This window comes from Trifolium pratense, linkage group LG4, assembly GCF_020283565.1.
Source record: "Trifolium pratense cultivar HEN17-A07 linkage group LG4, ARS_RC_1.1, whole genome shotgun sequence".
In the NCBI taxonomy this organism is placed as follows: Eukaryota; Viridiplantae; Streptophyta; class Magnoliopsida; order Fabales; family Fabaceae; genus Trifolium; species Trifolium pratense.
In genome coordinates, this window is record NC_060062.1 from 834,446 (window position 1) to 859,388 (window position 24,943).

At 30.8% G+C, this 24,943-nt stretch overlaps 2 protein-coding genes across 2 annotated transcripts; both read left to right on the forward strand.

Moving 5' to 3' along the window:
- The first annotated feature begins 412 nt into the window (after nucleotides 1–412).
- Nucleotides 413–871, forward strand: LOC123920583 (uncharacterized protein At4g26485-like). Its single transcript, XM_045972867.1, has 2 exons — nucleotides 413–554; nucleotides 669–871. Exons 1-2 carry the CDS (start codon nucleotides 413–415, stop codon nucleotides 869–871), a joined length of 345 nt encoding a protein of 114 aa, XP_045828823.1.
- A 13,978-nt stretch (nucleotides 872–14,849) lies between these two features.
- On the forward strand, nucleotides 14,850–21,143 carry LOC123920411 (uncharacterized protein At4g26485-like). Its single transcript, XM_045972674.1, has 6 exons — nucleotides 14,850–15,131; nucleotides 15,245–15,334; nucleotides 16,213–16,321; nucleotides 19,888–20,042; nucleotides 20,211–20,397; nucleotides 20,565–21,143. Exons 1-6 carry the CDS (start codon nucleotides 14,975–14,977, stop codon nucleotides 21,049–21,051), a joined length of 1,185 nt encoding a protein of 394 aa, XP_045828630.1. The 5' UTR covers nucleotides 14,850–14,974; the 3' UTR covers nucleotides 21,052–21,143.
- The last annotated feature ends 3,800 nt before the right edge of the window (nucleotides 21,144–24,943 follow it).

A 24,943-nucleotide genomic window follows, 5' to 3' on the forward strand; every position in this document is an offset into this window, starting at 1 on the left:
CATACTTATCTAATAGATTGGACACGGATATCATACTATATCCACCCATAGATATCTATCGACATCCGTAATTGAGACTCTTCGATTGGAGTAGTAAAGACATCTCATAATTGGATCAATTTAAAGGCTAACACCCTTCCCAAAAAATAAACCATTGATCTTCTTGTAGCTAATGTCCATCCGTAAAGTGACTTTGCAATACTACTACTTTTGGGACCTGGATTCAATGCATTCAATTATCCATGCATTCATGCATTCATGCATTGTGAGTCTTTGGATGCAAATTTTGGTGGCCCAGGTTTAAAAATGAATGATTGTGTTCAAAATTTGACTGCAGGGAATCCAATTCCCTACTTTTGAACTTCAAAGATTAACACAAAATCGATCAACTTGGGGAATGGATACCAAAAAAATGGAAGAAAAATGGATAAAACACTATAGTAACAATCATAAGATACTACTTGTGGGAGAAGGTGATTTTTCTTTTGCACTATCTTTGGCAAATGCATTTGGTTCTGCTTCCAACATGGTAGCAACTTCTCGTGATTCAAAAGGTACACTATCCTATAATTTTTTTTTATTTATTTTGAGAAATGTCATTCTTATTTTTCTCTTATTTTTATTCCTTTTTTTTTTCTTCTTTTAAATGTGTTGAATGTTTTTATTAGGGTTATTGATAATGAAATACTCGAGAGCTTTTGCAATTTTGGAAGAACTAGAGACACTTGGTTGCAGCATTGTACATGAAGTTGATGCATATAGTGTCCACAAGCACCCAATGTTACAAAATAAAGCTTTTGATCGTATAGTCTACAATTTCCCTCATGCTGGATTTGATTTGGCTGAGAATAATTTGAACCAAATTGGGTAAGTTTTACTATTCAAATTACTGTTAGAGGAAGAGGGTGTTGAATTTGACTAAGAGATAAGTAAATTCTGTTAGATAAAATTTTCCACCTGAAATCTAACTGTTAGGTTAGCCTTTGAAGTATGGTGAATTAAATAACCAAGTCTCTTGGCTGGAACGTCCATATGATGCCAGAATTGATCTCGAACTAAATTAAACGGTCTAATCAGCCGGATACTAATAGTAAAAAAATAATGAAGTCTCTAAAATAGTAAATTTTCGATAATTTTAGTTACATATAATGAAGCATTTTAAATTTTAAAAAAAAAGAGGAAATTAAAACTCATTTTAAAAAATACAACTAATATTTTTAATGAGGAGAATGAACAAGGCTGGGTGTGGCGGTTAGTTGGCCGGTGTTGGTGGTTTACGGCTGAGAAGAAAAGATAGTGCATCGAGTAAAAACAAGGTTGACAACATATTTTCCTGATAGCTTGTGATGATAGCTTTATTTATCCTTTATCTTTGCAGCATACTGTAGAAGTGACATTTTTGTAGGAAGTGACATTGTTCTAGCAGTATTCTAGCTTGTAGTGTTTGTTTCCAAGTGTGTAGTTGAAATGAAAAAATTATTAGAGATTTTTTTTTTTGAAAACTTGGTATCCGGTCTTAGGACCGATTAATTCAAGGGGACCAATAAATTATTAGAGATTTTAATGATGGTTGATAATATTTTATTATTATAAAATAAAAAATTATGATTTTGACTCAGGGAAGTTTATATTTTGAGCTTATAGATTAGTATAATTTAGAAGTATAAGTTCATACTACTAAAAAAGACCCATTTAAATGGGCACCTCTATAAATAGATGGTGTGTTTCTCGGATTAGTTGTTCCTTAAATCAGAGTTTTAAAAAAAAATCCTGAAGCATTAGGAATTAAAAAAATGAAGCCTCTATAATTGTTAAAAAAAAATCATTTTTTAGTTATTATTATTTAATAATAATTTTTTAGAAGTATAAGATTCTGTGATGTGATGTCGTTTGTGGTTTTTGTGAGTGAACAGAAAATGAAAATGAGTGCGTAATACGACGAGTTCGATTAGCTTTGAAATAGAGTTGGTAGTACAAGAATATATTTCTTGTTTAAACTTTAAAATAAGTTTAGTTTAATTTAAGGCTTAAATATGCAAAAAGTGTCTCACTTTCATTTTACTAAATATGATTATTTATTTAAGAGTATTTTGGTTCATTCGCTGTAAAATTAAATAAATTATCAATTTTAAAGTCTAGTTAACAATGACACATCAACAAAAATGTGTCATTTCAACAAAAGTAATTGGTCGATGGATCATTTTTAAAGTAAAATGAAAGTTTTTTAAAATGCACAGACTAAAACTCAAATGACTTGTAAATGTAGAAAATTTTTGCATATTTAAGCCTTAATTTAATTAATTTTGTTAGTTTAGTCAAACAATTTAAATTATTTTTTTAAGTTGAGTAAAGGGGAAAACAATTTTGTTTTTTAATTATTTTTGCAGTTTGCTTGCTTACATATGCGTTTGCTTTGCTTTTTATCAAGCCAAATTCCTAACTTAGCGTTAATGGAACTTGGTGTCATTGTCACCACTTTAATATGAGAAAATGTTTTTCCCACTAGATTATTAAGGCCCATTTGGATTAGCTTAATGAGCTTATGTAAATAGTTTATGGAATTTTTATATATTATTATAAGTTTGTCAATATAGTTTATGATAAAATAGTTAATAAAAATACAATTTTTACTAGTGTGAGTGAACTTATAAAATAGCATAAAAAATAATTTATATTACATAAGCTCAAAAATAAGTTAATCCAAACGGACCTTAACAGCAATATGAGTAAATTTGTAACCCGAGTTAGTTTTTACTCTTGAATTGTAGAATTTGAACATTTTAAAAAAAATATTATTTTACATATTTAAATTTTACATTTACGAAATCCTTCTATACATGGGTTTAAATTTTAACACATGAATTCAAAAATTTAAATGTGTAAAAATTCATTCTACAATTTAGAATTGATGTTTTCTCTTCCCACCCCCCGTGAATCTTTTATCCCCTGAATTTCCAATTTTGCCCTTGAAAAACTTCAGTTCTTAGAAACCGAAGTTTTTTTTTGCCTTGAAAACAAATTTTGATTTTTAAAAACCGAAATTTACTCTGAATTTGCACTAGTAAAAATTCGGTTTCTGCGAACCAAATTTTTTTACAAAGGCAAAATTAAAATATTAGGGATATAAAAGATTCACGGAAAGTGGGAAGACGTATTTTCTCCAACTCAATTACATGTTGGCTTGGATGTGAGAGTGATAACCTCCAAAGGCTTGATAACAACATTGGGTTGGGCTTATGCAACAATTGTATTAGTTTGATATTATTATATATGAATAAAAAATTGACTGCATTTTTTCAATTATTTAGTTATGTTTTTTCTACTTTTATTTGTATTTATTTACATGGTTCAATTGTTGTGGCAAGTGGGAGTGAGTTAAGTCTCGTATTGTTTAGAAAAGTGGAGGTTAAACACTTTATAAGTGAGAGGACCCATAAACTCAACGACTTAAAGTTTTGGATTAAAGTGTGGTATCCAACTATCCATTATATATGAGTTTATTTTAAATTATGTCATTTTCTATTAATATGTGTCACTATGCGTTACTATCCATTGACCCTCGTGTCTAATGTTCATGTAAGTATGTGTTTCATAATTTTCTATTGCTGGTATGCTGCTGTGTAATATCATTTTTAAGTTGAATTAATGATGGATAGTTTTATTTGAAAAAGTGTGATTGTTTGATTTAGGGCAATAGGGTCAGTTTGGATTGACTTATTTTTGAGCTTATGCAAAATAGCTTATGCAAAATAAATAAGTTTAAATTTTGGAAGAATTGAATAGGTATTGTTTTGGTATTTTGATGTATTTTTCATTGTTTTGACATATTTGTAAGACTTGTTAGTTTTTTCAATATAATAATATAATTTAAGTTTTCATTTATTTTGTTTCATAATTACAGATACTGTGTGCAAGAAATATTGACAAAATGTTATTATTAAAAAGAAATTAATCGGTAAAAGAAAAAAGAAGCAAAAAAAAATGTTGTCATACCCATGCCAATGGCAAAAGTGGTGGGTAAAACAATTGAATAGATTGATCATTGGCCGTGGCCGTGGCCGTGGCCGTGGGTATAGCTTTTAGATTTTGTCCTGAAATTACCGTAGCTATAGGCTATAGTGACGGGATATTGCCGTGGGTACAGCGAGTTAAAGTCTACGGAACAAAATGTCCGTTGGTGTAGGTTTTTCGGCCTATACCCACGGTTTTGTGACTTTTACCTACGGACATTTGTCGTTGCTATAAGTCAAATTTCTTGTAGTGAGATAAGACCGGAGGGAGTATCAGTATGTTATATCAGATCTTCCTTTATCTTATTACATGCTCTAAGATTTGTCAACATGAATTGCACAATAAGATTTCCGCATACACAAATTAATTTAATAAGAATATTGATAAATATTTTTAGTAATAATATATAAGATATATATTTTGTTAATAAATTTAAATTATTATCTTAAATATAAATTTTATTATTAATTGAAAATATTTTTTTATGTAATTTTACATTTATTAGCTACTTGAACTTTTAGTTTTACCAAATATTTCAATCAACTTATCAACTATATAAACAGTTATTCATAATTTTGGTATTTTCATTGTTATTCCGTTTATATACGGTGTCTTTATTTTGTAGCCCCTTTGTGGGTCTCTGTACATCTTGTGCAGAGATTCGATTATTAATAATATAATATATTTTTGGTTAAAAAAAAAAAAAACTATGAATCATAAGCTATACTATTCATTTTAGATTTGTGCCCAACGTATTTCTACAAAATTCAATATAACTTAATTAGCCATTGGAAAGCTCAATTTGTGCATGCACACGGTGGGAATTGAGACTCTTCGATGGGAGTAATAAAAACATCTCATAACTGGCTCAATTTAAAGGCTAACACCCTTCCCAAAAAATAAACCATGGATCTTCTTCTTTGTAGCTAATGTCCATGAGTAAAGTGTCTTTTTTTGCAATACTACTAGTAATTTTCAACTTCAAAGATTAACACAAAATCGATCAAATTAGAGAATGGATACCAAAAAAAAGGAAGAAAAATGGATAAAGCACTATAGTAACCATCATACGATACTACTTGTGGGAGAAGGTGATTTTTCTTTTGCACTATCTTTGGCAAATGCATTTGGTTCTGCATCCAACATTGTAGCAACTTCTCGTGATTCCAAAGGTACACTATCTTATAATTTTTTTATATTGAACAATGTCATTCTTATTTTTATTCTATATTTTTTTTTTTGTAACAATTCTTTTCCTTTTGAATGTGTTGAACTTGAATGTTTTTATTAGAGTTATTGATAATGAAATACTCAAGAGCTTTTACAATTTTGGAAGAACTAGAGACACTTGGTTGTAGCATTGTACATGAAGTGGAAATACTTGTGTGGTCTCTTAAAATTTGGTCTCAATTTGGTCACACACACATAATAACACATATCATCTAATTATAATAAAATATATATTATTTAATTATTTTTTTCTTTATACTTTTTTCTCAACAATGTGTGTGTGACCAAATTGAGACCAAATTTTAAGAGACCACCCAAGTATTTCTCGAATGAAGTTGATGCACATAGTGTCCACAAGCACCCAATTTTACAAAACAAAGTTTTTGATCGTATAGTCTACAATTTCCCTCATGCTGGATTTGATTTGGCTGAGAATAATTTGAACCAAATTGGGTAAGTTTTACTTTTCAAATTAGTGTATTTGGTTTTGAAATTATATGACACCGTTAGGTTAGTGTTTTTTTTTAATTAACGCACTAGTTGTTAGAGGAAAAGGGTGTTGAATTTGGCTATCACCTGAAATCGAACTGTTAGGTTAGTCTTTCATGTATGATGGTCAATTAAATAATGAAGTCTCATGGTTCACCCCATAATTGTAATTGAGAGGGACTGTAACGTCTACGTGATGTCAGAACTCAGAACTGATCCAGACTGAATTAGATTAGATGGTCCAATCGGTTGAATAATGATGAAAAAAATAAAAATAACAAAGTCTCTAAAATAGTAAATTGTCGATAATTTTAGTTACATACTGTAATTCACAATGAAGCATTTTAAATTTAAAAAAAAAAAGGAGGAAATTGAAAACTCATTTTAAAAAATAACTATTTTTTTAATGAGGATATGGGAGAATTAACAAGGGTGGATCTGGCGGTTAGTTGGCCGTTGTTGGTGGTTTACGGCGAAGAAGAAAAGATAGTGCATCGAGTAAATACAATCAATATCCGATGGTCAAAAGTTTAAGTTTGGATTTTGACCGTCTGATCAATATAGTACAATCAATATCTGACGGTCAAAAGTTTAAGTTCGGATAATTTTTTTTGGAATATAAGAGGGTCGAAGCCCTAAGTTCAGATTTTAGTTAATGTAAAATATAAATTTGAGTGTAAAGATTTAAACCGTCTAATCTTAACCGGATCATGGCACAAAAGTGACCTACTATAGTACAATTAAGGAGAATCAACCTCACTCAAACACCATCAAACTCAAACCTGATCAGTAGTATGCATGTGGCTCTTGGGGTTGTCTTTTTATAGAGGAGAACAATCCATATCCCTAGCTAGCCAGCTCTTTTATGTAACTGACCTTGAAGGCAAATTATTGTGATTTGTGACTGGATCATTATGCATTTTTGAAATTTATCCTCTTAATAAGAAACTGACGCGGTTGCCTTAACCCCAATCAAACCCACAATATTCCATTTTTATTATGTATCCTATCCATGGTTAATTACATACTCCCCAGCCCCACATTGGTATTTTGGAATCTCCTTGTTATGTGAAAATTGATTGGAATTTGGTAATAAATAGTAGTAGTAAATACAAGTTACAGTATAAGATTTATAGCTAGTTTGTGAATTAAAAGACTAGTAGAAGTCCCCACATTGAAAATGACGTATACATAGCATAGTAGTATTAATTTATGAGTGAGTGTGAAAGTGAAAGTGAACACAGTTGCCTTATATCCAATCCAATGGTTTAGTAAGAAAAATAGAAAAGTAGATTATATAAATGTGGAATGAAAATTTAGCAACAACAAACTAATTATCATTTGCATAATTTTAACCAATTCTCAATCTTTCAACAAGACATCTTCATATGCCACTAGACACTTGGTACTATTAGTTCCTCTGCAATTCTCAATCTTTCAACAAGACATCTTCATAGGCCACTAGACACTTGGTACTATTAGTTCCTCTGCAATTCTCAATCTTTCAACAAGACATCTTCATAGGCCACTAGACACTTGGTACTATTAGTTCCTCTGCAATTCTCAATCTTTCAACAAGACATCTTCATAGGCCACTAGACACTTGGTACTATTAGTTCCTCTGCAATTCTCAATCTTTCAACAAGACATCTTCATAGGCCACTAGACACTTGGTACTATTAGTTCCTCTGCAATTCTCAATCTTTCAACAAGACATCTTCATAGGCCACTAGACACTTGGTACTATTAGTTCCTCTGCAATTCTCAATCTTTCAACAAGACATCTTCATAGGCCACTAGACACTTGGTACTATTAGTTCCTCTGCAATTCTCAATCTTTCAACAAGACATCTTCATAGGCCACTAGACACTTGGTACTATTAGTTCCTCTGCAATTCTCAATCTTTCAACAAGACATCTTCATAGGCCACTAGACACTTGGTACTATTAGTTCCTCTGCAATTCTCAATCTTTCAACAAGACATCTTCATAGGCCACTAGACACTTGGTACTATTGGTACTATTAGTTCCTCTGCAATTCTCAATCTTTCAACAAGACATCTTCATAGGCCACTAGACACTTGGTACTATTAGTTCCTCTGCAATTCTCAATCTTTCAACAAGACATCTTCATAGGCCACTAGACACTTGGTACTATTAGTTCCTCTGCAATTCTCAATCTTTCAACAAGACATCTTCATAGGCCACTAGACACTTGGTACTATTAGTTCCTCTGCAATTCTCAATCTTTCAACAAGACATCTTCATAGGCCACTAGACACTTGGTACTATTAGTTCCTCTGCAATTCTCAATCTTTCAACAAGACATCTTCATAGGCCACTAGACACTTGGTACTATTAGTTCCTCTGCAATTCTCAATCTTTCAACAAGACATCTTCATAGGCCACTAGACACTTGGTACTATTAGTTCCTCTGCAATTCTCAATCTTTCAACAAGACATCTTCATAGGCCACTAGACACTTGGTACTATTAGTTCCTCTGTAATTCTCAATCTTCCAATTTCCTTATATATCCTCCAAAGACCCTTCCTCTGCTTCACTTCTGTTCTCTCACTCGTTCATTCTCTTACTTTTTGAGACTTACAAACATGGATCTGGAAAAACAAACAAGAAATGTAGACGAAGAGGAGAAGACACACATATACAAGAGAATAAAAACACTAACATTAGTAAGACAAACATTTTCTAGTTAATTCTTTTCCTGTTTGTTCCCAACACTTTATTTTATTTTCTCATTTTACTTTATTTTTTTGGTTGCAGATGTGGACTAATATGATCTTGAGAGCTTTTATGTTGCTGATATTGATCGAAACTTCTAGGAAAATGATGATGTTCATTCGCTCCTCGGATGAAGTGTTGGTTAGTGATGATGATGTTGGTGTTGATTATGTGCACCTGTTTTATGCACTCATCGGTATTTTGTCCTGCTTCTTTTTTCTTTTTTTGAAATTAGTGACACTTTTTATTTGGAATCCGGATCTGTTCCGTTCCGGTAGATAAAGGCTCGAGTTATTCAGTACTATATGTTGATGTATGTTCCTGTTTCTTTAGAAATCAATGACACAGTTGTATTTGTTAGATAATATATGTTAGTGGTTTAATAATATTTTTTGTTTTGCTTTTTGACGGTTGATTTTATGGGTGTTGTTCTAGCCATTTCTTTGTTCTCTCACGGTCGTATTGCATCATGTTCAGGATTCATAAGTTGGTTGGTATTTTCAATTTCGCTTTCCTCTGTCCAATTTGTTGGGTTGCCTCTACATTGGTTTGTATTTTCTTTCCTTTCAATTGATTAATTGGTCAATGTTGTTAAAGTATGAATGTGGTGTGATAGTGATGAGTTTATTTGGGGTTTGTTGCATGTTCTAGGTGTGAATTTCTTCTCTCAGTTTGCTTGATATGGCTGATGTTGCTATTGGTCATTCTTTTGTTCTTGCTCTGGCCGTTGATTTTGGTATTGTTTGATAGGATTCCTTGTGTTTGTGAAAAGTTCTGATTGAAGAAAAATTTGAATTTGTGGTCATCACTCCTCTCTTTTGATTGTTTCTACTTTGGTTGTTCTTGTCTCTTTGTTGGTTTCTATGTTTGATTTGAATTGGTTTGATTCTTCCTCTATTGTTTCTTCTAATTGATTGCATTGCACTTCTCTCTGTCAATTCTTCTAATCGAACAATTCCAGTCTCTTAAGAACAGTTTCATATACGAATGTATGTTCTAGTCTCTTAAGAAATTAAGGACATAATAGTATGATCTTATAGAACAACTCCATATGTTAAATGGTTATTGAGAAAATTTATGAGGGTTTTTATTTATTTCAATAACCTAAATTCGAGGAAAAAAAGATCTCAAACCACCTACTTTGAAAATGTGAAGTATTGAAGATATCACTTTTGCGTTTTAAAAGGATCTCACCATTTCAATCGACAAATTTGCGTGTAAGTACATATTGAAGGATTAATTTGTTGCAAATGATGTGCAAAAATACGAACTTGCCAATTGAAATGCCCTTATTATGACTAAAAAAAGAAGAAAGGTCCTTCAAGACTTTGCCTTGCAAATGGATGTGCTTTTCTAAAACCAAATAGTAAGATGTATTTGGGGAATTAATTTTTAAAGTTGGGTGGTTTGCGTTTTTTTTTTCTTTTCATAAATAGGTTATTTAATTTAAAAAAAAAAATCCAAACTTAAGGTGTCCAAATCAATAACATAACCCTTATTTTAGTGCTAGCCAGCTGAAATCCCTATATGAAAAAAAAAAAAAACTGATGATAGATGTGAAGAGTACACTTTTTTTTCTTTTCTTTTTCTACACTTTTTGTGAGTTGAAAAATGTATAGTAAGGAAGAGTACGTCCAATATAAGAATGTGAAGAAGACAATCATTAAATAAATTTCGAATATTTCATGTTTAAGCTAATAAGCTTTTTTTTTGTTTGGGACGTACTTTTTTCTTTGTTATGCAAAGAAAGGGAGGGATGTGGATTGAACTTTTTGGGTTATTTGCAGCTCATGGGGACGAGACAAAGTGATGTTTTATCATTTTTCTCAAAGTGTAGTAGTAGTACATGTATGCATAATAATTTATTAATTTTCATGTCCTATAAACTAAATATGTTGATATTTCCTTTAATTAAGATGTTTACATTTGAAACTATACTGCTCGAATACTGGCAAGAACATCAAATTAATTTAGTTCCACTAGGAAAATTTGACATGTTTTCCTAAACATTAAGCACATTTTTCAGCTTCTAGTGTTTAATTCTTGGCCGTGAAACTGAAATGGATCCATAAAGTATTCATGGATAATCAATTATGGGTGCACATCAAGTACACTCATATTACCTAGAATTTTTTCAGCTAAGTTATGCCTCTTAAGACTCTCTTTTGTATAGACTTGGTAATAATTCTCACATGCGGTCCCCCCCTACCAAATTTGTTTCCACTGCATGCTACTGAAATAAAATTGTATATATTGAAACTTTATTTTAAAGGGTTATTTCCAATTCATGGAGACGTAGACACAATGATATAAATGGGTTTTTCAAAAGTATCATGCCATTGAGATTAATTATGTATACAGCCAATGAGATTTTTACGTCTAAAATGTTCATTTACATTTCTAGTAGGATTTGAAGGGATTTTGAATAACACGAGAAAGAAATCGTCAAAATGTTCAAGGGCCAAAACCAGTATAGCCTGTCATGTAAATATGTCAATGCTATAAGGAAGGAAAAATTCTCGTAGCCAACGTTTCTTTTATCCCTGAAATTACATTTTTGTCCATGCAAAAAGTTCGGAATATAATTTTCGAGTTAAAAATAATATTCATAGTATAAAAAGTTTGGGAATCGAAAACCAGTTCTACAATCAAACCATTAAAAATCAGCGTGACCCGACTGGTTTAACAGTCAAACCGGTGAACCAGTGAAACCAACACTAAATCGGACCAGCTTGAGATGGGTTTAATAATTAAATGAAAATTTCATAAAAAATTTGAAATGTATCCTCACCACTAGTCCAAATGAACGTTTTTTTGGCACACTATATTTTTCAACACCTTAATGCTCCCAATCAGACTCGACCACTACATATGGAGGTGTAGTGTGAGCGACGACATCGGCCCCCAACTCAAAATTTTGAGGTCCAATAATAATATTTATATATTGTTAATATTTTCCAATTTAGGTCATAAGCAAATCAAGCTCGGTAGGCAAGTGAATAGAACAATATTAATAAAATAATAGAAATGTGTAGATAAAAATGAATTTGTAGATAAATATTCTAATCGCTCTTGTTACTTCAAGTTCAAACTATAATTGCACACTACTTGCGTAAAATAATAGAAATGTGTGAGAAATTGACAACAATGTAGAGAAGGATGTGAATGAGAAAGAAATAAGCATAGAATAAGAACAAAACACCAATGGAAATTGGTTAATGTTCTTTGTGGTCTTCATCTAACAAAACCAACGGCACTTCACAATTGTTGTAATTCTATGCTCCCTCCGTCCCATAATATAAGAACTAGTTGATCACTGCACATACATCAATGCATAAAATTCACATTAAAATGGGATGTGGATGGAAACTCAAAATAAATAAAATTGGGTATCCCACATTCGAATCTCATTTTTAAAATAGGAGGATTAAAACCTCATTTTTTATTTTTTTAAATACAGGAATACAAAATTCATTTAAGCCTACTTTTTTTTATCAGATAACTTAATGACTAAAAATTTCATTTTTAAGTGAATAAGTTGGGTATCCCACATTCGAATCTTAGCTCCTATATATATAAAAGGTAATATTCATATCAATTGAATTAAGCTCATGAAACACGACGAGAAATATTACTATATAATAATTGGCTAATGCTAGTTTTTGAAATTGAATCCAACGACTTTCACTTAAGAAAAAACTCCTTCGGTGTCACTTCACTTTTTTACACTTGTTCTAATTTCATATAAATGTGATATTCCCAAGGTTGTCAGAACCGGACCGGTCATCGAACCGGCGAGCTCACCGGTTCAAGGTTCAATTGGTCGGACTGGGTTCAATCGGGGTCGAACCGTTTTTAATTAAATATATATTTTAATTAATATATAAATAAATATATATGAATAATTGTTGAATATTTCATAATTTCACACATTAAAAAGATAAAATGTCACAAGTCAAAATAAAATAAAATTTATAATTCAAACCAAATGAAAAATAGATGAAAAACAAAAACATTTCCTATTCCTACAACGTCGTTGTTTTTTTTCAGATTTTTTTTTTAAAAAAAGGGCAAAACGACGTTGTTTTAATTTATTTTTTTTAAAAAAAAAAAAATCTGCAAAACCGCTTGAACCGCCCGGCCGGTTCGCCGGTTCCACCCGGTTCGATCCCAGTTCACGCGTTTTTTTGCCGGTCGGTTTCCTATCCGTTTTTTGCTCAAAATCGAACCGTTTTCATGACCGGTTCACGATCCGACCGGCCGGTCCGGTCCGGTTTTGATAACCTTGGATATTCCCATCTATTTTATCTGAAATTTATTTATTTTTAGTTTTAAGTGTGTGTCCAAATACTCTTTCCATCCAAAATTATAAAGCAACAAAAATTATATTTATTAAAGAAAACAAAAACATGATAATTTAAATTATTTTTTTGTATATTTTTTAAAAAATAAGTTGTATAGAAAAATGTTAAAACAATTTTTTTTGTCAAGTAACTTAATAGTTAAAATTTCAATTTTTAAATTAAAATGTGATAGTAAAGGTTCAAACCTCAATCCCTATTTTTTTATAATTATAAGCAATGTTCCTACCAAGTACCAACCGAGTCATACTCAAGGGATAAACAATTTCTTTCGGTTATGAAGAAAATAAAGAGAGTAAATTAATTGTAAGGCCATTGGAAAGCTCAATTTGTGCATGTACACACGATGGGAATTGAGATTAGGGATGACAAAAATATCCATACCTGCAAATTTCCGCAGATAAAATCCGTCACAGATACGGGACGGATAACTATGGATATCCACGGATGAAATAAATGGATATTTTAATTACCCGATATTTAATGGACATGAATACGGATTTAATGGTATCCACGTCCGCGGATATCCATACCCGCTAATAAATAAGAAAATTCCTTAAATATCTTTAGTTATTAAATATAAAAGAGGCTTTTATATTCCGCACAATTTTACGATGAATTTTATTTTATTTAGAAATGTATGTATATTATTTTTTTAAAGAGAAATATATGGATATTATATTAAATTTTTGTAAAAAAAAAAAAAATTGAATGTGGTGACATTAATGTAAATTGAAAGTGTTTGCATGAATATTATTATGTGCTAATATTTTTTTTTTTCCTTTTAAGAAATTTTAGATATAATTAGAAAAATGGTGTTAACATGTGCATTTATTTTTTAAAATATATTATCCATGGATTTCTGTTAATATCCGCAGATATCTTAAACCCCCAAATTATCCGCTTAGTGGATACCCGCATGAATATGAAGCGGATATAAATATCATATTTATCTAATGAAGTACACACGGATATCATACTATATGCGCCCATAGATATTCATCGAGATCCTTAATTGAGACTCTTCGATGGGAGTAGTAAAGACATCTCATAATTGGATCAATTGTGTGTTTGGTTTAGTGGTTGTTAGAATTGAGTTTGGTAGAATTGAGTTTGACATAATTGATTTTGGTTAAAAGTGAGTTGAGTAAAATTTATTTATGTTTGGATAATTTTATGTAAAAGTGATTCTTATCAATTTATGTTATTTGGATAGTTTGGATTAAAATTACTTTTAGATATGTAATGACCAAAATGTGTTTTAATTGTTATTAAGACTATATAATTCATTTATATTATAGATAATTATTTAAATTGAGTTAAAAGTGAGTTGAAGGTAAATTAATTTGGATCAAAATTATTTTTAGGTGTCTAATTACTAAAATGGGTTTATGATTATATTTATAATACAATAATAGATATAATTTTTACCGTAAAAAAAATTATTGTTATAAAAAATTATTGTCAAATAAATATATTAGCCCATAATCCTTATTTGTTAGAGAAGATTGGGCCTATATCCTTTAACCAGCCTTTCGTAAAAAAAAATCCTTTAACCCATTATTATTAATATTCGTCGTCACTATCCTTGAGAAAGCTATTCTCTCACTCACAGCAAATAAGAAACGTACTCCACTTAAACGGAAGAACAACAAGCAAATCAAACATCTTCAATCCATTTTTTTGTTTTAAGTTTAATTTAGTACGTTTTGCTCTCTTTTCTTTATTTCATCTTCAAGAGTTAGAACTGGTTCTGTAAGAGCAGATCTGATGAAGAGCTTAAGGGTAATTAGGTAACTATATCTGACACTAGAAATAAAAATCCTGGAATTGATTTTGATCTGACGCAGAAGCTCAAATTTGAAGCTTTAAGTGGACTCGCGTTTGAGGTTAGAATCACGATTGAGAGATTTGATTTTGCAATCATCCAAACATCAAACAAAAGTGTTGGAATCGCGTTTCGGTTTGGGAACTCGCGTTTGAAGCCATAAAACGTGGAACCAAACGAGCGCTTAAAGGCTAACACCCTTCCCAAAAAATAAACCATTGATCTTCTTGTAGCTAATGTCCATCCGTAAAGTGACTTTGCAATACTACTACTTTTGAACTTCAAAGATTAACACAAAATCGATCAACTTGGGGAATGGATACCAAAAAAATGGAAGAAAAATGGATAAAACACTATAGTAACCATCATAAGATACTACTTGTGGGAGAAGGTGATTTTTCTTTTGCACTATCTTTGGCAAATGCATTTGGTTCTGCTTCCAACATGGTAGCAACTTCTCGTGATTCCAAAGGTACACTATCCTATAATGTTTTTTTTTTATTTTGAGAAATGTCATTCTTATTTTTCTCTTATTTTTATTCCTTTTTTTTTTCTTCTTTTAAATGTGTTGAATGTTTTTATTAGGGTTATTGATAATGAAATACTCGAGAGCTTTTGCAATTTTGGAAGAACTAGAGACACTTGGTTGCAGCATTGTACATGAAGTTGATGCATATAGTGTATGTTTGGTTTGACGGCGAAGAAAATTGAGTTTGGCAGAATTGAGTTTGAGAGAATTGAGTTTGGTTAAAAGTGAGTTGAACATAATTGATTTATGTTTGGATACATAAATTTAAAAGTGATTCTCAACTTTTTATGTTGTTTGGATAGTTTGAACTAAAATTGATTTTGGATGTATAATTACCAAAATGGACTTGTGCATTTTTTTTACACAAACTTACACATGTGTATTTAAAATCATGTTTAATTTAATTTTTGTATTATTAAATATATGTTCTTTATTAAAATGCATATTGTATTATTGTTATGATTTTTTAATTAAAAAAACCAAACCATTTCTTTGCACACCAGTGTAAAAATAAAATAAAAAAACTAAGAGCAAAATGGGCCACTACCGGGTCAAAGTTAAGCCCAATTGCTTGCTTTTCTTCTTCAACCTAGAACAAAGTACTGTAGCGGCCGCACCACAACAAAGAAACCAGTAGAAAATCAGTGGGGGTAACAGAAGAAGAAGAGAAATAAATATACCCAACACGCCATTTTTCCATTTCTAAATACTTGTTTGATGACCTCAAGCTTACAAAGGGGAAAGATATATCCATATGGCTTTGAATCTGAGTGATGTTGAGAAGAAGAAGTTTAAGGGTAAATAGGTAAGTTTCCATATAACTAAAAATTAATCGCTTAGAATCGATTTTCCTTTGACGTGGAAGCTCCAATTTGTGGCTTTAAGGTGACTCGCGTTTGAGGCAGATTTCACGTTCCAGATAATTGATTTTGCTAGTTATCCAAACATGTGAGAATTGGTTCAAATCGCTTCTGCAGTTGGTAACTCGCGTTTGAGGCTTGAAAACGCCAAACCAAACAGACACATAGTGTCCACAAGCACCCAATGTTACAAAATAAAGCTTTTGATCGTATAGTCTACAATTTCCCTCATGCTGGATTTGATTTGGCTGAGAATAATTTGAACCAAATTGGGTAAGTTTTACTATTCAAATTACTGTTAGAGGAAGAGGGTGTTGAATTTGACTAAGAGATAAGTAAATTCTGTTAGATAAAATTTTCCACCTGAAATCTAACTGTTAGGTTAGTCTTTGAAGTATGGTGAATTAAATAACCAAGTCTCTTGGCTGGAACGTCCATATGATGCCAGAATTGATCTCGAACTAAATTAAACGGTCTAATCAGCCGGATACTAATAATAAAAAAATAATGAAGTCTCTAAATAGTAAATTTTCGATAATTTTAGTTACATATAATGAACCATTTTAAATTTTTAAAAAAAGAGGAAATTAAAACTCATTTTAAAAAATACAACTATTATTTTTAATGAGGAGAATGAACAAGGCTGGGTGTGGCGGTTAGTTGGCCGGTGTTGGTGGTTTACGGCTGAGAAGAAAAGATAGTGCATCGAGTAAAAACAAGGTTGACAACATATTTTCCTGATAGCTTGTGATGATAGCTTTATTTATCCTTTATCTTTGCAGCATACTGTAGAAGTGACATTTTTGTAGGAAGTGACATTGTTCTAGCAGTATTCTAGCTTGTAGTGTTTGTTTCCAAGTGTGTAGTTGAAATGAAAAAATTATTAGAGATTTTTTTTTTGAAAACTTGGTATCCGGTCTTAGGACCGACTAATTCAAGGGGACCAATAAATTATTAGATATTTTAATGATGGTTGATAATATTTTATTATTATAAAATAAAAAATTATGATTTTGACTCAGGGAAGTTTATATTTTGAGCTTATAGATTAGTATAATTTAGAAGTATAAGTTCATACTACTAAAAAAGACCCATTTAAATGGGCACCTCTATAAATAGATGGTGTGTTTCTCGGATTAGTTGTTCCTTAAAAAAGGGTCTTGCTAACGAGTGCCTCCGGGATACTCTTTAAGCATTTCATTTAAAGAAATTTTTTATTCAAAAAGTTAAAACTATAATTTTCAATGCGTTGACTTTACGCATTTCGATAAAAATTCTATAAAAAACTTACTATTTAAGGGCTTAAAGAGTGTCCCAGGAGCACTATTTAGCATTTGCCTTTAAAAAATAACTATTATTTTTAATGAGGAGAATGAACAAGGCTGGGTGTGGCGGTTAGTTGGCCGGTGTTGGTGGTTTACGGCTGAGAAGAAAAGATAGTGCATCGAGTAAAAACAAGGCTGACAACATATTTTCCTGATAGCTTGTGATGATAGCTTTCTCTTTGCAGTATAGAAGTGACATTTTTGTAGCTTGTCATCATAGCTTATCGTGTTTCTGTTTCCAATGTAACAATGAAACCATTATTTACACTGTGTTTAGTTGAGGGAAGAAGTTGAGAAGAGATAAAGATTCTTAATACTTCTCAACAAATTATAAAAATAACTATTATACTCCCTTCTGTGCTAAATATAAGAGATAATCTACTTTTTTTTTATTCATTGATAATTCAATGTATTTAACCTTTAATATAAATCAAATATATTATATTGTTAATGAATTTAAAAAATAAATTTTCTCTTATATTTAGGACCGGAAAAAATACAATTTATAATTATAATTGATAAATTTCCTTAAAAAAAATTATATTTGATAAATTTTTAAAATAATTATTATATAGAAGACAATCTGTCATTGATAAAAAATTCAACCGATTTGTGTTAACTAAATTTTAACCGATAATTTTTTTTAATGAAACTATCATACATGACACGATTTCTCACTAATGAAATTATTTTTGTTTTCATTAGTGAGAAACGTTTGAGGGAATTCGAGTATGATTCTTGGTGGGAACAATTCCATACCCCGCGGATGAACTCTGAATCACCGAGGTCATTTTCCTTTGAAAATCAAAGGATTAAAAGAAATTAAAAATAACTACCATGTTCAATTTTTTTATAGCATCATGTTAAACGGTGCATCCGGTACATTTGTTAAACATATTAAAAAATGAAATACAAAATTAATGTTGAAAATGTAACTTTTTACAATTTTAAAATATTAAATGTATAAATTTCAAATACTATTTAACTAGTGTTTGAAGATACTGTTTAACATTTTCATTTTTTATATTGTACTTGTTAATTTCTAGCGATATATTATGTATATTTTCATTTTCATTTTCATTTTTTATGTATAAATGGTATTTGAGAGATGAGATTCTTTCATCAATTTTTTTTTATGACAATCAATACATTGGATTTGGATTAATGAACTTTTTCTAAGATGAATTGTTCGAGAGAACTTGAGTTCGATTTCTAATAGAACTAATTCTTTGTCAGACTTTCTTAACCAGGTGGCCGAACTACTCAGTGCCCGGCATAAAAGACGCACATCATTACACCAGTATATATATATATATATATAAAATAAAACAAAACAAAACGTAACATATCTATCAACTAAACTATTTTCCCAAAGACTACATAATTTTTCTTTGGGATATGTACGTACTTTTTTTTTTTGGTTCATAGAGAAAATGACAAATTATTGAAGAACTCACAAATACAAAATGGAGTGACAGAGATTCGAATCCCGATCATTACTTCCGATCTAGTATTTTCAACTAGTTGAGCTAGGATTTGTGGACTAGGGTATGTACAATTATTTTACTAGCTAGTAAGGAATTAAGAAATGAAATCTCTGAAATAGTAAATTGTTGGTCATTTTAGTTACATAGAAATTCATAATGAAGCATTTTAAGTTTTAAAAAATAAATAGTCAAAATAAAATAGTTTAAAAAAAATTAACAATGGATTGTTTTAAGTGGAAGAGTGTTGGATCTCTTAAACAAGTAGTCAAATGTTTGATTTCTGACTTTTGTGTATGAAAGAAATTTAGTTGAGAGGAGAGAACTTACCTTATGTGTCTCACAAATTCTTCGACAGAAATTAGTCACGGTTAAATGACGATGAAAACTTCAAGTACAACTCACATCATAAAATACTATAAATATTTGGCATGTTATAGATATTTTGACATGTTGGGGGCGCAAGTTTGAAGCTACAATTGCCCACTTCTTAACTCTTGGTTTGAATATGACTTTTGGTTGGGACTAAAATGACATTCACTTGGAATGTTAGAAGCTATATTTAGGATTTGCTGAGATTAAATTAAAACTTGAAATATTTAACACAATATGTACATAATTGTGTTGTTATTTTCAGGCTTCATCAAGAAGTGGTGTTTGGATTTCTAAAGAGTGCAAAGAAGATGCTAACAATTAATGGTGAAATTCACATTACACACAAGAATAACAAGCCTTTTTTTTCTAAATGGGAAATAGTAAAATGTGCAGAGAAAATTGGTTTGGTCTTTGTTGAAAAAGTTCCATTTAAAATAAGTGATTATCCAGGTTATGTAAATAAGAGAGGCTCAGGAGAAAATTGTGATGGAACTTTTCCTATTGGTGATTCAAGTACTTTCAAATTTTCAAAACCAAAATATGTGAAAGCAATTTCTTTGGGGCTTCTAGTTGTGTTAGAAGACCCGGATTCAGTACAGTTGAAAAATTATGTTAGTAAAATTATGTTGGTATCTCAAAATCAAAACTGTTGTAGGATTGATTCCAAAATGGAAGAAAGATGGATAAAACATTATAGTAGCTGCCACAAGATATTGCTGGTTGGAGAGGGAGATTTCTCTTTTGCACTCTCTTTGGCAAGGGCATTTTGCTCGGCTTCCAACATAGTTGCAACTTCTTTTGATTCGAAAGGTACATCTTCAAACCTTTTGTTTTTAGGATAATTCATGACTTTGGTCTTTATAATATATGATTCTCATGGTCTATACGAGTATAGTTCAACTGATAGGGACATTGTAGTATATAAGGTTGGAGTTCGAACTTTTTATACATTTTGATCGTGGTGAATGTTTTTATTAGTGTCATTGCAGGTGAAGTACTCAAGAGCTACAATAAATCAGATAGAACTAAAGAGGTTCGGTTGCACCATTTTGCATGAAGTGGATGCCCTTACCATGGACCAACACCCGTTGTTGCTAGGGAAAATATTCGATCGCATAGTCTTTAATTTTCCTCAGGATATAGGATTTGCTTTTCACAAAATTCAGTAAGTTATTTTCTTCGTTTCTAATTCAACTTAATTAAGGTCTTTAATTTTAATCTGGTGCTCCGATATTACCAAATATTAGTCCATAACATTTTATATATAGCTTATTAGGCTCTATAAACTCCATGTAAGATGGATGACAAACATATCTATTTTTAAATGTCCAGGAATCACCAGAAGTTGGTGTTGGGTTTTCTACAGAATGCAAGGAAGATGCTAAGTCGCGACGGGGAAGTTCATGTGACACTAAACTGTACCCATCCTTTTAATAAATGGGAAGTAGTGAAATTGGCAAAGAAAGCTGGTTTGGTATTGGTTAAGAAGGTGCCATTTAAAATGCAAGAATATCCATGTTACACTAATAGAAGAGGATCTGGACTCAATTGGGATGGAAAGTTTGATGTTGGTTATTATTGTAGCACCTTCAAGTTCTCGAAAGCAAAAAATGTTCAATCTTTTGTGGCAATATCAGAAATATCAGTAGACCCAAATTCACTGCAGTTAAAAGATACAAGTGAATGTGAATTGAAGTTGTCGAGTAAAAATCAGACGGTTCGCGTTTCAACTTCAACAAATTTGATTGAAACCACTATTTATTCTCCGATCAACACCACAACAAATTCAAATTTAATCTCAATGTGCACAATTTTATGAAGAAGCGAAGAATGCATACTCTAAAATTTAGACCAAGCTTTCAAAAAAAAATGTACACCAAAAAACATTTATCTTTGCAATGTTGAAGAATGTTTGAGTTTGTGAAAGAAGCAACTTGTAATTAGTCCTGCATTTCTTTGATGAAATATCGGTCTATTTCGATATATTTTGTCATGTCATGCTGAATAGGATTATGAACAATACTTTGGTGAAATTAAGACTTTATTTTTGGGTGAGAAGATTCTGAGCAATATCACATCACACTATCAGTTTAAAAAATAACCATACAAAGTGGGGTGACATGGCAAAGCAGTGGATTCTCAATTAGAAAACTACTGCAACAGGGGAAAACTTGCAAAAATCACATTACTATCATCTAAGTTTTGATCCCGGTGCATGTTACCTCCAATTTCTCAATTCCTAAAAGCTAAAAGTAATCAATTTAATCATTTTTTTCCTTAATTATTATGTACTAGCAACTTTTTAAAATTCCATAATTATGGGTGCACATCAAGTACACTCATATTTCCTTAAATTTTTTCAGCTAAGTTATGCCTCTTAAGACTCTCTTTTGTATAGACTTGGTAATAATTCTCACATGCGGTCCCCCCCTACCAAATTTGTTTTGACTGCATGCTACTGAAATAAAATTGTATATATTGAAACTTTATTTTTTTTTTTGGTGATATATTGAAACTTTATTTTAAAGGGTTATTTCCAATTCATGGAGACGGAGACACAATGATATAAATGGGTTTTTCAAAAGTATCATGCCATTGAGATTAATTGTGTATACAACCAATGAGATTTCTACATCTAAAATGTTTATTTACATTTCTAGTAGGATTTGAAGGGATTTTGAATAACACTAGAAAGAAATCGTCAAAATGTTCAAGGGCCAAAACCAGTATAGCCTGTCATGTAAATATGTCAATGCTATAAGGAAGGAAAAATTCTCTTAGCCAACGTTTCTTTTATCCCCTGAAATTACATCTTTGTCCATGCAAAAAGTTCGGAATATAATTTTCGAGTTAAAAATAATATTCATAGTATAAAAAGTTTGGGAATCGAAAACCAGTTCTACAATCAAACCATTAAAAATCAGCGTGACCCGACTGGTTTAACAGTCAAACCGGTGAACCAGTAAAACCAACACTGAATCGGACCAGCTTGAGATGAGTTTAATAATTAAATGAAAATTTCATAAAAAATTTGAAATGTATCCTCACCACTAGGCCAAATGAACATTTTTTTGGCACACTATATTTTTCAACACCTTAATGCTCCCAATCAGACTCGACCACTACATATGGAGGTGTAGTGTGAGCGACGACATCGGTCCCCAACTCAAAATTTTGAGGTCCAATAATAATATTTATATATTGTTAATATTTTCCAATTTAGGTCATAAGCAAACCAAGCTCGGTAGGCAAGTGAATAGAACAATATTAATAAAATAATAGAAATGTGTAGATAAAAATGAATTTGTAGATAAATATTCTAATCGCTCTTGTTACTTCAAGTTCAAACTATAATTGCACACTACGAATTGCGTAAAATAATGGAAATGTGTGAGAAGGATGTGAAATTGGTTAATGTTCTTTGCGGTCTTCATCTAACAAAACCATCGGCACTTTACAATTGTTGTCAAACTATAAGCATAGAATAAGCATAGAATAAGAACAAAACACCAATGGAAATTGGTTAATGTTCTTTGTGGTCTTCATCTAACAAAACCATCGGCACTTTACAATTGTTGTAATTCTATATTTTATACTCCCTCCGTCCCATAATATAAGAATTAGTTGACCACTGCACGTACATCAATGCATAAAATTCACATTAAAATGGGATGGGGATGGAAACTCAAAATAAATAAAATTGGGAATCAAAAATTAATTTTTAAAATAGGAGATTAAAACCTCATTTTTTATTCTTTTAAATACAGGAATACAAAATTCATTTAAGCCTACTTTTTTTTTTTATCAGATAACTTAATGACTAAAAATTTTATTTTTAAGTGAATAAATTGGGTGTCCCACATTCGAATCTTAGCTTCTATATATATAAAACGTAATATTCATATCAATTGAATTAAGCTCACGAAACACAAGAAATATTACTATATAATAATTGGCTAATGCTAGTTTTTGAAATTGAATCCAACAACTTTCACTTAAGAAAAAACTCCTTCGGTGTCACTTCACTTTTTTACACTTGTTCTAATTTCATATAAATGTGATATTCCCATCTATTTTATCTGAAATTTATTTATTTTTAGTTTTAAGTGTGTGTCCAAATACTCTTTCCATCCAAAATTATAAAGCAACAAAAAATTATATTTATTAAAGAAAACAAAAACATGATAATTTAAATTATTTTTTTGTATATTTTTTAAAAAATAAGTTGTATAGAAAAATGTTAAAACAATTTTTTTTGTCAAGTAACTTAATAGTTAAAATTTCAATTTTTAAATTAAAATGTGATAGTAAAGGTTCAAACCTCAATCCCTATTTTTTATAATTATAAGCAATGTCCCTACCAAGTACCAACCGAGTCATACTCAAGGGATAAACAATTTCTATGGGTTATGAAGAAAATAAAGAGAGTAAATTAATTGTAAGGCCATTGGAAAGCTCAATTTGTGCACGTACACACGATGAGAATTAAGATTAGGGATGGCAAAAATATCCATACCCGCAAATTTCCGCGGATAAAATCTGTCACAGATACGGGACAGATAACTATGGATATCCACGGATGAAATAAATGGATATTTTAATTACCCATATTTAATGGACATGAATACGGATTTAATGGTATCCACGTCCGCGGATATCCATACCCGCTAATAAATAAGAAAATTCCTTAAATATCTTTAGTTATTAAATATAAAAGAGGCTTTTATTTTATTTAGAAATGTATGTATATTATTGTTTTAAAGAGAAATATATGGATATTATATTAAATTTTTGTAAAAAAAAAAGTGAATGTGGTGACATTAATTTAAATTGAAAGTGAAATAAATGAATATTATTATGTACTAATATTTTTTAAAATATATTATCCATGGATTTCTGTTAATATCCGCAGATATCTTAAAACCCCCAAATTACCCGTTTAGTGGGTACCCGCATGAATATGAAGCGGATACAAATATCATATTTATCTAATGAAGTACACACGAATATCGTACTATATATATATCCAGCCATAGATATCTATCGACATCCGTACTTGAGACTCTTCGATTGGAGTAGTAATGACATCTCATAATTGGATCAATTTAAAGGCTAACACCCTTCCCAAAAAATAAACCATTGATCTTCTTGTAGCTAATGTCCATCCGTAAAGTGACTTTGCAATACTACTACTTTTGAACTTCAAAGATTAACACAAAATGCATTTGGTTCTGCTTCCAACATGGTAGCAACTTCTCGTGATTCCAAAGGTACACTACTCATTTTAAAAAATACAACTATTATTTTTAATGAGGAGAATGAACAAGGCTGGGTGTGGCGGTTAGTTGCCGGTGTTGGTGGTTTACGGCTGAGAAGAAAAGATAGTGCATCGAGTAAAAACAAGGCTGACAACATATTTTCCTGATAGCTTGTGATGATAGCTTTCTCTTTGCAGTATAGAAGTGACATTTTTGTAGCTTGTCATCATAGCTTATCGTGTTTCTGTTTCCAATGTAACAATGAAACCATTATTTACACTGTGTTTAGTTGAGGGAAGAAGTTGAGAAGAGATAGAGATCTTTTTACTAATGAAATTATTTTTGTCGGAAAACATAGAATAAGTTATAATAAATGAAATTTAAATATCATATGAGGGACATAAGTGTAACATAAAAATATTTTAAAATAACAACCAAGACATTAATGAATTT